Source organism: Ascidiella aspersa, chromosome 9, assembly GCF_963924565.1.
Source record: "Ascidiella aspersa chromosome 9, kaAscAspe10.2, whole genome shotgun sequence".
NCBI classification, from domain to species: domain Eukaryota; kingdom Metazoa; phylum Chordata; class Ascidiacea; order Phlebobranchia; family Ascidiidae; genus Ascidiella; species Ascidiella aspersa.
Genome location: NC_139455.1, coordinates 18335368 through 18352267, shown reverse-complemented (window position 1 = coordinate 18352267; position 16900 = coordinate 18335368). Strand labels below are relative to the sequence as shown.

General features: G+C 38.2%; 1 protein-coding gene across 1 annotated transcript; it reads left to right on the top strand.

The window, feature by feature from the left end:
- The first annotated feature begins 625 nt into the window (after positions 1-625).
- LOC146133390 (uncharacterized) lies at positions 626-16746 on the top strand. The gene is made up of 12 exons (XM_083396568.1): positions 626-885; positions 3455-3911; positions 4447-4882; positions 8079-8318; positions 9137-9310; positions 10043-10162; positions 11134-11269; positions 12019-12224; positions 12796-12938; positions 13814-13961; positions 14622-14900; positions 15635-16746. The coding sequence occupies exons 1-12, from the start codon at positions 870-872 to the stop codon at positions 16046-16048; spliced, it is 2769 nt and encodes a 922-aa protein (XP_083252694.1). The 5' UTR covers positions 626-869; the 3' UTR covers positions 16049-16746.
- Positions 16747-16900: the final 154 nt, after the last annotated feature.

The following is a 16900-nucleotide window of genomic DNA, read 5'->3' as shown; positions in this document are numbered from 1 at the left end:
GTATCCAAGGGTATCGTGCTAACCAGATCGATGTTTTTCTAGCAAGTTATAAATTTAGGGTTTTCCACGTATTTTTATGAACTAGTGACACAAAATGTCGTTAAACCTGTCATAACAAGTAAAAAAAACATAATACGTCGTTTTTTTGTAACGTATGGCCAATTTACGCACAGGCTATGTTACGCACTGCGCAGCTTTGTTATGCTTTTGACGTAACGGCATCACGTGACCATTCGCGTCAGCTGTTCGGCTGACTGAGAAAAAAGAAAATCAATGGCAACCAAGCTGTAGGGCGCATCAAAATTATTATCGTACTCGTATACTTCCTAACTATTTTGTATTTTGCACTTAGGACGTATGAAAATAGATAAAATTTTGTTATTATAATATAATTTTGATTTAGATAGATTGTATTTAAATTATATAAATTGTTTAAACAATAATTGTTTAAATAACAGTTTTTTGACACGGCGTACATGTTTTGTATTCTTTATGTTCAGAGGAACACATAGCTTCGTTTCCTTTTGTCATAGCTCGGTCTGAACAGCACAGTTTGTTTGGTACTGGCTACATCCTTGCTTTTTGCGCCCTTGAGTTAAAACTGTATCCATTTTTGATATTTTAAGTACCCTAATATGTATTTGCGCAAACACCACTCTACCTAAATCGACCTAAGATAATAAAAGGTTTTGTATGTTGTAAAATTCGTTTTACACGCAACTACTGCGTTGTTGCATCGTGTTTTCGTATGCTTGTTGCTACAATGGCGCATACAACGTATTTTATGCAGTTACCAGTTATGAAGATAGGTTGTTAGATAATTCTGCTGAGGTTAGACTAAGAAAAGTCAAAGAATTAAAGCTCAAAAGATGAGAAACCTATGCGGTAAGTACATAGTGTTAAACGTTGGTTAAATTTGTACTGTAGTCTGCTAATGTTAGGTCACTGTGTTGTGCGTAGTTTATTCGATAAATCGCAGTCGATGACTTGTCGAAGTAGGTTAATGGTAAAATGCTTTTAACAACCTTTAAATGGCCGGCGCTCAGCAATTTGCATTAGGATTGTGCTAAAGATCAACACAATCCAGAATACGAATGCTATTATCGATTTATAAGGGTTTAATTTTAGTGTTTTGTGAAAGCTACTCCTTCAGCCGAATATGTCCGATCGTTGCACTTAAATTAATAATTTACCCGTTCGTTAAATGTTAAGTTTATTTTTGTCAAGTTGCATTAAATGTTAACAGTGAAAATATGGGTGCGCTTTATTAAACTGGATAAGAACCCAGGGGCAGCGTGTAATGTGTTCGCTTTGCCAGGTCTGACAGCAGCAAGATTATGCGCGGTAACATGACTGAACGTAATGCCACAGACCAAGGTCGCGCAAGGTCACCCCACGTGTAGCTTCGGTGATCTGTTTGGCGAACTGTCGACACCCCTCCCTTAATAATGAATGATAGCTCGTGACGTGCGCCTTCCCAGAGACCGTTGGCCGACCTGACAACGTTCGCAACAAACCACTTGACAAAGTTGGCGTGCAGCATTTTAAAACATTAGTTCTCGCGTTTATTCTTGCACACTTCTAAGCCCAGATAAATGACTCACATTTTATTCTAAGATTTACTGCATTCGGTCTGCATTGGGTTTAAAAACATTTTTACATAGTGGCGTTTAGCATCCACTCGGTAAACGTCAAATGTTAAATTATATCTAAGCGCACTACCTGGGTAGGGCGTAAACAATGGTAGGCTACACACCCCTCCGTCTTTATTGGTATTTTGACTTCATGAACTTTTTTATGTTTCTTTTTCTGAAAAAAATTATTTTGTTTGCAGGCGTAGAGCGTTTCTATAGGGTCCTGTTAATCCCGTGATATATGTAAACATAAAATACCCCGAAACCCTTCCCGTGCACTGTTCGCGTGACAAGGCTGCACCCAACACACCAATAAACTACTGGCGACATTTGTCCAACATTAAACGAGTGGTAATTATTTACCGAATTTTGCACACGTCGTTGAACGCAGGCCTGTTTTAAACGAGTCTTAAAAAATTCAACAAATGGGCTTATGGTAGTAATATGGCCTATCTAAATACAGAACAACAGGCGATGACGTTTTGCAAGAAAACAGGTAGCTTTAGGTACCCAAATATTTAAGGGATTTACTAAAGCGTTGACACAACAATGCTATGTTTAACATGTCTAAGTTGCGTCATTTATTAAAATACCTAAATTATTATACTATTTGACCCAGTCTTTTCCACAACACTGCGTCAAGCCTTCGTCTTATCGTTATTTGCAAACGAATACATAACTGGTAACAAAGCCCAAGTTGATTTGATTCATATGATGGCTTAATGGAGCCAAATTAAGCACAAATAGTCCTTTGGCGTTTAGATTAGAGTATTTGACCAATGTACGTGGTACTAAGGCACTGTCTTTTATATTATACAAAAATTCAAAACCCTTTTTTCAATGTAATTTAAAAAGTAAATCAAAGTACCCTTTTTTGTATAAAACTATATTGTGACGTCATAACAATGCATAACTATATAGAAACTCACAAATATGACAAAATGTAGTTTAATTGCAGTGTAACTTTAACTCTCTTGTTTGCCATTTAAGAATGTGAAATTGCGCCGAGGAGTGTGAGTATCGTTTAGTTTAATTCTAAATAAGTATGTTTTTAACCAATTTATGTTTTAACGTTATTTATTATAACTTTCTGCAGAGGCGGGTGTGTAATTGTGAGCAATGCGTGTTTTTAGGGTCAGCCTTATTTCGAGCCTCTCATTGGGTTCGTCATTTACAAGCGTCATTAGGCTTGATAAATAGCTTATTAACCGACTACGCCACACGTTTGTACCTACGCAGTATCGTGTGTAGTATAATATGCATTAGGTGTATTTGGCGTTTTTACTAAGTGTTTCCCTAGCCATAAAACCAGATTCATCATTACTGTTACGAGGAGGCTGTATAAAACATTATGCGTCATACCTTTACGAACGATAGTACACTACTATTAAAGATTAGATCAGCTCAAAACATTAGGTTTATATAAAGCTGTGATCTAAAGTCATTAGTCGTGCCAAAAACTATCTGTCTATAGAAAATATCTGAATGGATGTTTTGCAAAATTGGCCCAGCAATTATATTTATAAATGAAAAATAACGAAATTCTCGAAAACGAAGTTAATTTACTGTTCTATATAAACACGTTCACCATAAGTTTTATAAACATAGCTTTTATAATCTCTCAAAGTTTACGGTGTCATTTTATTTTACACATTTTAATGGTTAGAATATGTATAACAGGGGCTGTTCTCAGCACTGGGTCTTGCCAAACCCCATAGTTGTTGAAGTGTATAGGCTGTGCGAAATGATTGTGCTTCACTCTATTGATAAAGATAACTGATTACTTAAAAAACAAAATACGATTTTTATGCCTTTTACAGAGATTAGGACGGGACAAGGACCGCAAAGTCCGCAGCCGTCTTCCCAAAACGAAAGGAGCCTAATCAAAACACAGCCGCCAGAAGCATTGCCCTTGGTTGCTGCTAGCCAAACGACCGATCAAGCTCGCACGTCGGTCGAAAGCAATTCGAACGGCACAGAACAGCGATTGTTTAGTCACAAATCGACCGGGACCGAATCGTTTCTCAGCTGTTGCCAGAAAAAGCTTATCGACTGCAAGGATTCGAGCAGCGCACTTTTCCATTTGTGCCGGATCGGCGACAACGTTTCCATTCGCAAGCCGAGCCTACGGACGCAAAGTCAGAGCGAAATCAGCGTCGCTTCACGGACAGTAAACGAATCTCCGATTTCCCAGCTGGACGAAGATATCTTTGACTGTCCTTTCGAACGCAATGGGATCGACAGCCTGTCTGAAGTAAACCATCCAAACACAAACAGGTAAAAAGTAGTTTTTATAAACGTATTTGACATATTGTTTTTATTTTTAAAGTGAATAGATTTACTATATTATCGTTAATTGTGTAGAAGTAGCGGCATATATCACTCACATCAGTTTAATCGTATATTTTTGGCTGGACTAATTGCGTATGGAAATATCATGTAGCCATGCAGTCTAATATACAATATATATAGGAATTTCTTTCTATATAGCTATTATACCAAATACTATTAATTTTTCACTTGTTTAAGCAGGCACTGCTGCTACATTATAAGTATTTTAAATACTGATACGGTTTTCCCGAAACTCACCATGTATACATACGTGTGTCACTGTAATATACAACCCGTACGAAAAAACGGTCAACGCTTAGGGCACGTGCATCAAAATCGTTGATATTCCCTAAAAAACTCTCAAAAGTGAAACGTCAAACTGTTAAAACGTAGTAACGACGCGTCGCCCGCAACAAGCGTTCCGACTTTTAAAAGTATACAGATTATACACAACCACTAACCCAATGCTGGTTTCAAGCAGTTCTCCCAAAATGGGATGCTGCTGCAGCAGCGGAAGAGGCCAGCAGGTCAAGCCGATGGGCGGCGACTTGGCGAGACAGGCGAGCAGCGGCAACGGATCGTTGGACGAAGAAGACTCGGACGACAACCAGCGCAACCCGGAGACGGGGGCGGCCGACGTCGGACTGAAAGCGGCCAGCAAGGCTGACCTACTGGAGACGCAGCGCCTGGCACCGACTGACGTTACTCGGGGCCTTGAGAACCGCTGGCTGCGCAGTCACTTCGTCAAGCCCTCCGACGAAAACGGCGCCGCCGCAACCGCCGAGAAAGACTCGCGGCCCGGTAAGAGGCGAAAGGGCGGCAACCGGACCACCCTGTCCAGCTCGGAACTGGACGAGGCTCCGTCGACCGGACACGAGAATTCGCTGGCCGGGTCTGGCAAAGCGCTGCCGCAAGGGGTAGGTTTTTTTCTAGCTATATACTGCTAAGGTTTTTGTTTGCTGTTTCCAAACTGGGTGACGCTTGTAAAAAATGACGCTTGTAAGGTACACTATTTTTTTGCGTTTTGTTACATCGATATTAATGGTATACCTCGGTGTTGTAAAGGATGAAGTCAATGATTTCAGTCATTTTGGGGAAACGAAACAGAAACCTATAGGTATAACATCACATATAGCGAAAAGTAAGTTTTGATTACCTAGCAAAGCTGTTCATTCAAACCAAAAATGGACTCGGTGTTTACAGCATTGAAAAAAATAATAACATGTTTTATAGATAAACAAAAATACAGTAAACTCCAATATACAAGTTCTTTACGGTTTAAAGATTAATTTGTAAATTAATACCACGAAATTTCCTATAAGCGATATCCATTGATTTGATGCTACGTGTTGCCATCGATACGAACTTAAATAGTCCTGTGTAGTTGACGAGAGCATCAATGCTTATATTGCGAATGTCGTTATTGTTCTACGGGTTGAGAAATAATCGCTTTAGTTATTTAGTAAACTATAAAGCGTTGATGATTTATAATTGGGATGCAAGATGGTCTAAAATAACATTACATGTTCCACGCAGCAACACAATCACATTAACATATCCTTGTGAATTTCTATAATTACTGCAAAGTGCGAACAATGGTTAACTATAAGCGAGTTGGTCGCGGCGTTGTAGATATACATTCAGCATTGACAACTAAAGTTTCCCCCAATATCAATAACGTTAACGTCGCCGGCATAGCTATTTACCCAAGGTCGTTGCGAACTTTTGATGGCTGCTTCTACCTTCAGAACAGCTGTCACTTAGGGAGTTTACCGAACGCGAGAGCTTGCTTGCCTCACTAAGAATTACATTCCAAACAACAGTGACAAACAGAAACTGTAGGACAGTTCAAGCGATCACTTCATGCCAGACCCAATAGTACTGCTGTACCTCCCGCCCATCCTCTTGCCATCTGACAAGTTTTTATTTTTTATTTATTTATTTATTTTTGTTTTCATGCTCGCTTTAAGACCACTGCTATTTTCTCCAGACGTGCGAATGGATGTCACACAAACAGAGCGGACAGAACAAAAAGCTGGGTTTAAGTGCCTATGATATAAACTGGGTTTATATTTTGTTAAAAGGCTTTAAGCTAAGGCGTACAGCAAATTTATTTTGTAAAACCTTTGACGACCTATTCTCCACAACGTAGAATATTCGATACTTTTGGGTTTATCGCGGACTAATTAATTATTTAGGGGTGTCCGGTGTTGTCGAACTATAGTCGATATAAGCCACAGTGGTAAACAAGTCATTTCAAAAAAGAACCTAAGTCCCAGTCAAGTCATTTGTAAAAAAAACACGTCCAGTCCCAGTCCAAGTCTAATAACGACAACTGATGCCCAAGTCAAGTCCAAGTTTAGTCGTTATTAGAACAAGTCAATTCCAAGTCAAGTCATTGTTATGAAACCAAAACGGTAAACTATTAAAGTAGGTAAACTTATCCAATTATGATTATAATAACTAAATTAAAAAATAACTCAACTAAAAATAACAAAAGTTTAACATGTAACAAACTAATTGTAAAAATTGAGATGAATAACCAAATTATATTTAATGTATTTTAAAATGAAAAAAATACATTATAAAGTCCAAGTAATCAAGTGGGATAGTTTTACCAAAACGGATTAAGTTAAGTCAAGTCATTTAAAATCAGTAACTCAAGGCAAGTCATTGACTTTACTCATTTTAACATTTATATAAACTACCATTTGCTGTCCACAGCACTGGGTAGCTTCACCTGCAGTGATCAATTTTAAACCATGTTTATATGATTAGGATAACCTCAGATGTATCAATGTGATCCAAAATCACTTCAACAATAAAGTTGGACTAATGTAGCTGTTTACGCTTTAATTTAGCTATCATCTTATTAATTTTGTTTAATAGGCATTTCTTTTGATCGCGAATGTTTCACTTACATTCATTTGAACCCGAACAGGATTATTCAGATTTTTGTTGTCATTTTTTTGGATAACAGATCTTAGCAACATGTCGGACAGCAACCGAAAAAAAAACACAGAAAATTTGCAATTTTTCCAGCAGTGTGTCGTTGGCGCCGTTGCAAATCACACAATGCCGACCGCAAAATCACCGATTTGCACGGCTCTCGCGCTTTCGGTACTTTCCCGTAATCGAATACCGGCCCGTCGAGACGAACCGACAATTAAGATGTTTTTTTTGCGATATACGCAGTCGCGAAACTCTCGTCTCGCTTCGGGTTGTGTGAACTCGCCTTCGTAAATATGTGTGAACTTAGGCGTGTTTCATCACGTGACGCATGACACAGGTCAGGAGATCTTTTAAAAATAGCGCTCGACTCTCGTTGTCGCACTATAGCCAGGAACGACACCTGTAAGGTGACAATCGTATTTTTATGGTTCGCGTAACGTCCCAATTTGCACCGTTTTGTATGTTACGTGGCACTTTTGCACTTTGTCCTAACTGCTATACTCTGTAAAATCGTCATTAAACAAGTTATAACATTCTTGGGTACACTATGCACGGATCTGTAATGCAGCTTGACAATAAATTACAAAACCTAAAACGGCTAGTAAATCGCCATTATCTTGATTAAGGCCTTTCAATACGAACTTGTATCATCTTCAGTTAAATATAAGATAATTTAAGTTCTTATCAAAACGTCTCATTCAAGATGATGTCGATCTACTTGACCTTTTTTTAGCTGAAATTCAAGTTTCAAAATACCTCAACAAATTGGAATACTTACGGCAGCACCATTAATTCTGTATAACAATACACGACTACACAAAAAATCCAACGGAATAAACACAGAAGGTCATAAAACTAGTGCTCTTCACAAAATAAAGTTTTAATTTTTAATTTTTCTGTTATTTGTTATGCGTTAAATAAGCCACAACTGTAATGTTAGAATTGTTCAAATTTTACTTAAAGTAATAAATTTTTAGGCACACATTAGGGTCATCCAAGTTCAACCACCCCTAACGCAAATGCTTCCGTTATATTTATATATATCCGTTAAACCTATTTTAAAACAACAAATAAGAATTTTAACTTCTTTTTAGGGCGATAACCTTAATAAAGCATCATTCGAACCCGTTCCCTTACACGAATTTCGACGTATTTTACCAGGTACGCAACCGCCTGAGCATCCTTCACTTCAATGACGTGTACGAGATTTCGGAGCGCACCAAAGAGCCGGTAGGTGGCGCAGCGCGGTTCGCGGAGGCCATGCGTCGTGAGGCGGAACGTCTGACACGCGAAACGGGGGTCAGGCCCCTGGTTCTGTTCGGGGGTGACTGCCTTAACCCGTCCACCCTAAGTTGTGCCACCCAGGGTGCTCACATGGTGAAAGTCCTCAACAAAATCAAGGTGAGTATTAACTGTTTAGCGTTGTTTGTCGAGGTAATAGCCGTAGCTTGGACTCTTAGAGTGCAAAGGTAAAACCAATATAAACCCTTTCAACGCGCTTGTATAGTTACTGTATTTTATACAACAAAGTTTGGATGAATTATGGATACTTGCCTTGTTAATGTTATGCAGTTGCTCTTTGTACACTATACCATAGTTGTTTCGATGCCATATGTGGATAATTATTTTGACTTCATATGTCGCTATGCATTATTAATTGGAATGTTCGGGATGATGCATGCAAGCTTTGCCGATTTGTTATTCTTCTGCAGACCAAAGGCTTAGAAATGTTGCGAAATTCACACGAAAAAAATGCAAATTGTGTTTATTGGTCAGCCACTTTTTGGAGAAGTTGTCTATATCTTATTTTTTGACCCATAATAGCCTTGCATTAAAAAAAATTACAATTTTTAAACACGTTTTATCCTGGCTGTCAATTTCGCTTAAAAAAGCATTTATAGAAAAGATCCTATTACGCTCGATTAAACACATATATAGTTCAGCTGTCAATTATTTTTTTACGTGCTACAGATTGTCATTGTAGTACGATGTAAGGATGTTGAAATTTTAATAAATAATATTTATATTTATAACCACAACGTTCAGTAAAATCGACATATATTTGCCAAAACCCTGTTCCTTGTGTTTCGATTTTTTAACTGGACTTACCAAATAAAAATATTTTAATAACAATAGTTAAATAGTTGCATGTGTGACTTCGATGGTTCATCCATATTCGATTTTCCTTCATCAACCTAATACTTCGACCTTGCACAAAGGTCGACGTGGCCGTTTTTGGGAACCACGAGTTCGACTTTGGGGTCGAGCACGCGGTCAAGTGCATCTCGGAGATGGACTCCACCTGGTTGCTAAGCAACGTGGTTGACCAGCTCACCAAGCGGAACCTCGTCGAGGGAAAGACGAAACTGATCAAGGAACATAACGGGATGAAAGTAAGTTAAAATAACTGTGGATTACACCAGTGTTGTTAGCAAGATGTTTTTAAATAATTGTCCAAATTTAGTACCTTTACTACAAGCACATTTATTTGAACAAATGTCAAGTCCCAGTCTAATTCATTGGCATCAAATAATCTTAAACAGTAAACACTTTAAATTAGTACTTTTTTCTGAGCAATATGACAAAGCAAACACCCCAAACTAAACATAACACAGGAAAACAGTTTTACGTGTACAGTTCCACGAAACTGGTCGCCTTTTATAAAAAAAAATAAATCTTGTAGGTCGTTTTCCCGGTCGGATTGATTTCAAGTTATTGAGTTAAGTAATTCAAAAAAACTGAATATCACGAACGTTAACACTTTACTAAATGTATTCTACATTCTCCGAATGTTTTTAGGAGTAATAGTTATGATGTATGTTAAAAACCCTTATTTCACCATTTCTTAGCCGATTGAAGACAATCAATTCTTATATTTCAATGGCTAAGGTTTTATTATACCGTGGCGGAAAATTATTTTTGTTAATAATATTACAAATTATTTAATCTGAAATTGAACTATCAGTGATGTGTGTTTCTAACTAGTGCACTAGTCGAGCATTGCGAAGAATGTTTGGTGTTCAAACGTGAAAACTAAAAAAAAAAAAAAAAATCTTAAAAAAATAGTTAATAAAGTATTTTCCGATTCATAAAATTTCTCTCGTAATGACGCGGTACTTCCCCAGATCGGCTTCCTCGGTCTCGTTGAGGAGGAATGGCTGGAGACGCTGGCCACCGTCGACAAAAGCGACCTCGACTTCAGCGATTACGTCACACGCGGAAGGGAGATCGCCGCCGAACTGCGGGTAACAAGCATTAACTTCAGTGCTTCTTAAAATTTCAGCCCACTTAAGAAAATTAATAGAATATTCGCGGCACATTTGGTTCAAAGAAATATTAACACATTGACAATCTTTCTCACTACAAGACAAAGACAATAGGAAAATACAAAAATGTTATCAGTTATTTACTGAATAGCGTTTATTCAGTTTTGCATGTTTGCCATTTTAATACGAAAAAGTTGTTTCTCCAGATTACGAAAAGTCCATGCATACAACATATGTTAAAAAATAATTTTTCGTCCAACGCTCAAATGTGTTCGTTAAATTCCACTGCAGTATTTTTTTGAAAACAAAATAGCAACACAGCAAACAAATCTTAAATATACATCCTTTTATTAATAAAAAATATAGTAATCTTATTGGTTTAAAACGATGCTTCCTGACAGTGTTTGGAAATCCACCCGAAAGGTTTTATACAACTAATTTACCAAACTTTCAAAATCCAACGCTTGAAATCATATTAAAATTGCCTTTTGCCACTGGACGAGCAAATGTGCAACACGCGCTATTCGACCGAGTCCAATATCCAGAGACATCGTCTATATCAGCGGTTTCCAAACTTTTCTAAAAAAATTTCCTGGTAAACCCTTAAAAATTATTTTGATATTTCGCGGCCCTATAAAAAATCAAAGAATGCTATAGAAAAAAATGCTAATGCAAAAACCTCACCAAAGAAAGAAAAAGCAAAAACTAACAAATATGGTAAGCGTTTAATTGGATGGGTGCACTTGTTTTGCTGCAATTAACTCATCGATATACCCGAAAAAGCTTTATTATCGAATTACAATTATTGCTGTACATTACAAACCCTCTGAAACTGCTTTAAAGCTTTAAAAACTAATTGTCATTGACTGCTCTACGGACCCCAGTTGGTCCGCGGACCCTAGTTTGGGAACCGCTGGTCTATATCCTTCTAACCCAGCGCATCATTTTAGGAGGAAGGCGCTGAATTCGTGATAGCCCTGACCCACATGAGGTGGCCCAACGACACCTGGCTCGCCAAGGAGGTCCCCGACATCGACCTGATACTAGGGGGACACGACCACGAATACGGGGTCAAGGAAATCGATGGTAAGAAATCGGAAAGTGAATGTTGAGAACAATGGATTAAGTCAGTCGAGAATGAGTATTGAGTCATCGGCACTGCGGTTGTTTAGTGCCGATCCTTTTGAAACAGGCATTGGATTTTAACCATGTGAAAACATTGTAGTTTTAAGAACGTGGTTCTACGGTTTTATATGGGATTAAAAAAAACACATTTCAGTTGGTATAATATAGAATATTTGTTTGTTTGTCTAGTTATATGAATATATTGGTTCCAATCGTATATTCCAAATTAAGCACTATAGACGCATAACGTAATACAGTACACTGGCAATGGTATTTGGTACGATAAATCAAACCAACAGTGTTGGAACCGAGACGATACCCCAGATATCCCTATCGGAAAAAAAATACAAAAAGTTTTTTGTGGATTTATTGAAATCTGGAAAAGTTTTGTTTTTTGACCCTTTACTGTTATTTTTTATTTAAAATTAAACGTCGTAATAGAGTATTAAGATAATTAAGTACAATATTGTGTGTTCTTTTGTGTAATAGCTTTGTAGGGCAATTTGTAAATTACTTGGCCAACTAACAAGGCTAGAAACAAGCATTACAAATTAATCCAAAATCGACAAGTCGGCAATATTTATAAATATTTTAACAAAAAAAAAGAAACAATTTTTATCAGGGCCAAATTGAATAGCCAAATTGTGGCTGAATATAAAAAAAGTATTTACAACAACAAGATTTCTAGCGATTACCTATTATTACGTCAGAATGCTTGGTGGTCAAAAGCGGCGCCGATTTCCGTAACTTTTCCACGGTGGACGTGTTCATGCGCGACGACGAGTGCGTTGACGTCAGACTTACGCGACATGACGTCACCCGTGCGATACCCGAGGACCCGGAAATGGCGGATATCGTTCGGACTTACATGCAAGCGCTCGAGCGAGGCTTGGACAGAAAGATTGGCGAAATCAAGGCAAGTGATAATTGTTAAAAAACGTGTTTTTAAAGGTTGCAGTTTTTGCTGCAAATGCGAAACAAACTTACAGCCTATTTTACTCAGTTCATCGCCAGTTGGACACTTTGTGAAGCTCTGCCCTAAAATCTGGCACTTTATGTGGCCCCTAAAATATGCGTGAGAACGAAGCGGGGAATATTTCGCCCACCTATTCAAGATATTTTTTAATGTTTTTTTAAATAGAAATCAAAATAAGTCTACTGTTTGTGTGTCTGGGATCGCCATCTGTGTAAAAGTTCGATAAAAGCGCAAATGTTTCACACAAAAGTTGCTGCATTGTTGTTCATAAAAACGTGACCTGTTTTTCCTATGTTGAGCTATTGAAATGGATCTTTACTAAATACTAGTTGAAACACCAACTTTAGATCGGTCGACAAAAGCTTACCTTAATACATCGAAATAAATATCACCTTCCTAATGTTGACTGTTGTAGGCGAAACAAAGCCGCGTGTTTCTTATCTAAACCGCAGTCAAAGCAAACAATACGTTGTGGCAAAAATGGTAACGCCCTTCTTTTGTCTAACTGTAGGCGGACCTCGACGGCACGTTCAAGTCAGTCAGGACCAAGGAAACCCGTCTGGGCAACTTTGTGGCCGACATAATGGCGGCGGTGACACGTTCGGACATGGTGCTAATCAACTCTGGGACCTTTAGGTCTGACGACATTCACAGGTAAGGCCACCTACACTTGGTCTTGCCATTTCTAATTCTCAAGGGTGCCGAGCGATATTTGGGAATCTTTAAGAATCTGCTTTTGTACAATTATTACAAATTTTTGTGTTAGATTAGAGTGAAAAAAAAAAAAGATACGACGAAAACGCAAATTAGCTTTCGTCGCCAGGCCAACGCTGAAAGGCGATGTTACAAAATTTTATCATACCAAGTGATATGCGATTTTATGTAGCCTACAGTGTACATTCATTGGTGTGCTATCGAAAAGACTATGTTATATTCGTAATGTATTATTTTGAAAATGAATTCAATTGTGTAGGCCTATACTATAACGTCCCCCCAAAAATAGTGTTAGTTTCCTACGACTTGTACATATTGACGACTAGCCCTTTGGTAGTTTCTTGAAGGAAACATTCGCAAAAATGTATAATTTAAGAAAAAATGTAAATTATTAAATAATTTTTTTGTTAATAGTTCTCTACTTTGTTCCAGGTCCATGTCCAAGCTGTTAAGGCCTAATTTAATTAGATTCATGGTAAAACCTAACGACCATGGCTGGTCGAACAGACACAGTTATCCCCGATAGTCCAATTAACAGGGTTTACGACCGCAATTTGATCGTGTTTAAGCAATCAAGAACACAGCAGGCGCTTATATCGTGACGAACAATTGATAATATTGACTTAGTTAACGATAGCCTCGTGAAAATTTTTACGAAAAAGAAAAAAAAAACTTTTAAAAATAAAAAAAAACTTTTAAATAAAGTCGTTGCTTCAAATCTACCACTGTCCACTTGTAGTCTATATTCATTTTCGAATTTGCCCTACATTAATACTTTTGCATGAAATTCTTATAACGAGCTTTATCACTATCAGGAGCGGAGATTTTCGCTTGGACGACTTGATGAAGATCCTCCCCATTAATGACACGGTCGTCATTATAGAGGTCACCGGCAAGCAGCTGCTAAAGGCGCTAGAGAACGGAGTCTGCAAATATCCCAAACGAGAGGGGAGATTTCCGCAGGTCAGAGTCATTCATAAATATATAATCGGTTGTCTCATAACGTAATATTCTGTTACTACTGTATTAATAATGTTATTTTTATTAAAAAATGTTTTGTGGTCTGTGTATTTTAAATTCTCACTGAATACACATAATGGTACGTCACACCGGGGGTGACGACCTTTATCGTTGGCCAGTAGGCTACTACTCAAGCAGGGCTTGATCACAGAATACACATTTTGTATATGCATGCTTCAGTTAATGTACCAAGAGTACCGAGATTAGTCGGTGCTTAACACCAAAAAACTCTCAATGTTTTTTTTTAATAAATGGATTTTATTTATTTATTTTTTGCTTCCCTTTAGTGTGTTTTGTTTGTCTTTAAAGACCACCAGAAATTAAATTAGGTAAATAATATTGGGAACCCTTGTACAAACCTATATATTTAATATTGCCTAACCTTGGTTTTTGGAACTAGTACAATAAGTACACACATGAATGTGAAACTATAAATGTGATATGTATCATGCAATATACGAATTAGTTGTAATAGTTCGCAGAATGCCTTAAAACGCGATAATCTAAGCATTTTAAACAATTTGAGACGTAATATATATATATAAAAAAAGCTATACATAGAAAACTCGGTCGCATGAAAAACGTATTTTCCCTCGTCTATAGGTGTCCAACATGTGCTTCGGCTTCAACCCGTCAAACCCTCCCGGGCAAAGGGTGCTAGCGGAGACGGTCAGGGTCGGCGGGGCGCCGGTGGAACCCGATCGGGTCTACAACATGGCCACCAAGGCCTACGTAGCCCGCGGAAAAGACGGCTACGATTGTCTGAAAAACTGCAAGATCAAAACCGACCCCGACTCAGGGCCCCTGCTTTCAACTGTGGTCAGGAACCACATCAAGAACGTTTTTCGACTGCTCGAATTCGAAAAGGCTGGTTCATGCGAGGTAAGCACCGATGTTCGTTTCGTTCAGGGTTACGAGTTTAATTTAGCCTATGGCTGCGATTGCATTAGCAACACGGTCAGTGTGGTTTTACCTTTAAAAAAACTTACACTGTTGGGCGCGTACTGTTATTTTCTCGAATACGCTCGAATAAAAACACCAATTAATACCATTTTTTTTTCATAAAATTATAAAAGCATGCTTGATTGTTAACAGTGTACAAGTTGGTTCCTATACGCGTATTCAACTTATTCGAGCTCAAAGTTGCTAAGTTATAACAAAATCAAAATTATAACAAGTAAAACGTCTGCATAACACAAAAATAGAGCTTTCTTTAGGGGTGTGTAAACGTAGCCTATCGTGTTATCTGCACACACCCTGAAAAAAAAAACAACTATTCAACAACCTAAGCAGTTACGTTTCGCCAACCAGCAAGTAGCAGTGAGCTTTTAACTTTATACGTGCACTTCCCTGTATCTTTTCAAAAAACCTTCACCATATTTTTCTTATTACGCTGGAACAACAAATTAGAAGGACGGCGAAGAATAAAAAATAGCACCTATCAAGAAACGACAGGTTGGGCTAAAGGCCAGCCCACTTTACTTTGTGAATTGCGAAATTTTCAGAATTTAGAGCACAGATATACGAGTGTTTTATAGACTTGATCATGAAAAGAAACATAGAAAGCGTGGGTAATGTATTTGTATACTTACAACGGTACCTTCACCATATTTCAGATACGAGTTTCGCCAGATGGCCGCACTCTGACGTCAAGCGACGGCGCCGATCCGTACCGGGCCTTCACCGGGGAAGCCCCCGACGAGGAGCCCATCACCATGATCAAGAAGTCAATGAAGCCGGTGCTGGACGCCAACAACAATAAAGCCGCTAAAAAAGGCGGCGGCGCCACCGCCAGCAAGTCGCAGGCGATGCACACGCCAAACTTTATCACTTTTCCTCGAAAGCGGAACGCCGCGGACAGTGCGGATGACCACAAGTTGGCGCTGTTGAGGGAGGAATTGCTGAAGATGCACGCGCTCGACGACCTGGCTCTGCTTCGGGAGCGTGAAGCCAGTCCGGAGCTGCTCAAGTGGCAAGTCCAGCCCTTGTTAGAGGCGCGTGTATTTCATTGCAAGGACTTCAGCCGGTGATTTTCGCCGGCGATCAAAATGCAAACTAGCACTACGCTTTTTCGTTCGCGAGTCTGACACGCGCGCTTATTTTACCCACTCGCGGCGCCTGATTTTTTTACGCTGAGCACTGTTATGCAATCTTTCCATTTCTGTCCCTCGCCAATCTGTACGCTGAAAGATAATATATATATAGAGATATATTTTTCTGCATTGTCGCACAGATTTTATTTTTGTTTACGCCATAGATCGTTGTGTGAGGACGACGCTACTTCTGTTGCGCTGAACAATTCATGTTTTTTAGTTGCAATCTTTGTGCAAGGATTTGTGGTATCACAGAATTTTGCGAAAAAAATAGCGCACAACGTATTTGAGGTGTTAAAAAAATAAGGACGTTTAAATAAGAACTTGAGAAATGCAAAAGTTAGAAATTGTAGTTCGTATTTCAATCCCTTTGTATTATCATCAATTTAGAAGTTGACGACAGAACTTTCACAACAATGTGGTGCAGTGACGAAGATAATTTGTTTGGATAAAGGGCAATAAATATTTAATCTTGTTTTGATTTAACTGCATACTGCGTATGTTTAGCCATTTTAAAGTTTTAAAATAAAAAACATAATAAGGAAATGCCTCAAACATCTTTAATTTATTATTTTTTGTGCAACAGATTTTTTGTTAAAATTCGTTAAATTTGTGTGGTGTTGATTCAAAACCAATGGCCATTGATCGGTTATGAAACCTGTCTTATTTAAATATAGATTTTTAAAAGATGTAGTATGTGTTGCAGTTTATAAATTAGAGTGGGATATGGCTAGGTGTAAGTGATATGAATCCTATGTAAAAAAACTACCATATAATATAAATAGGAAA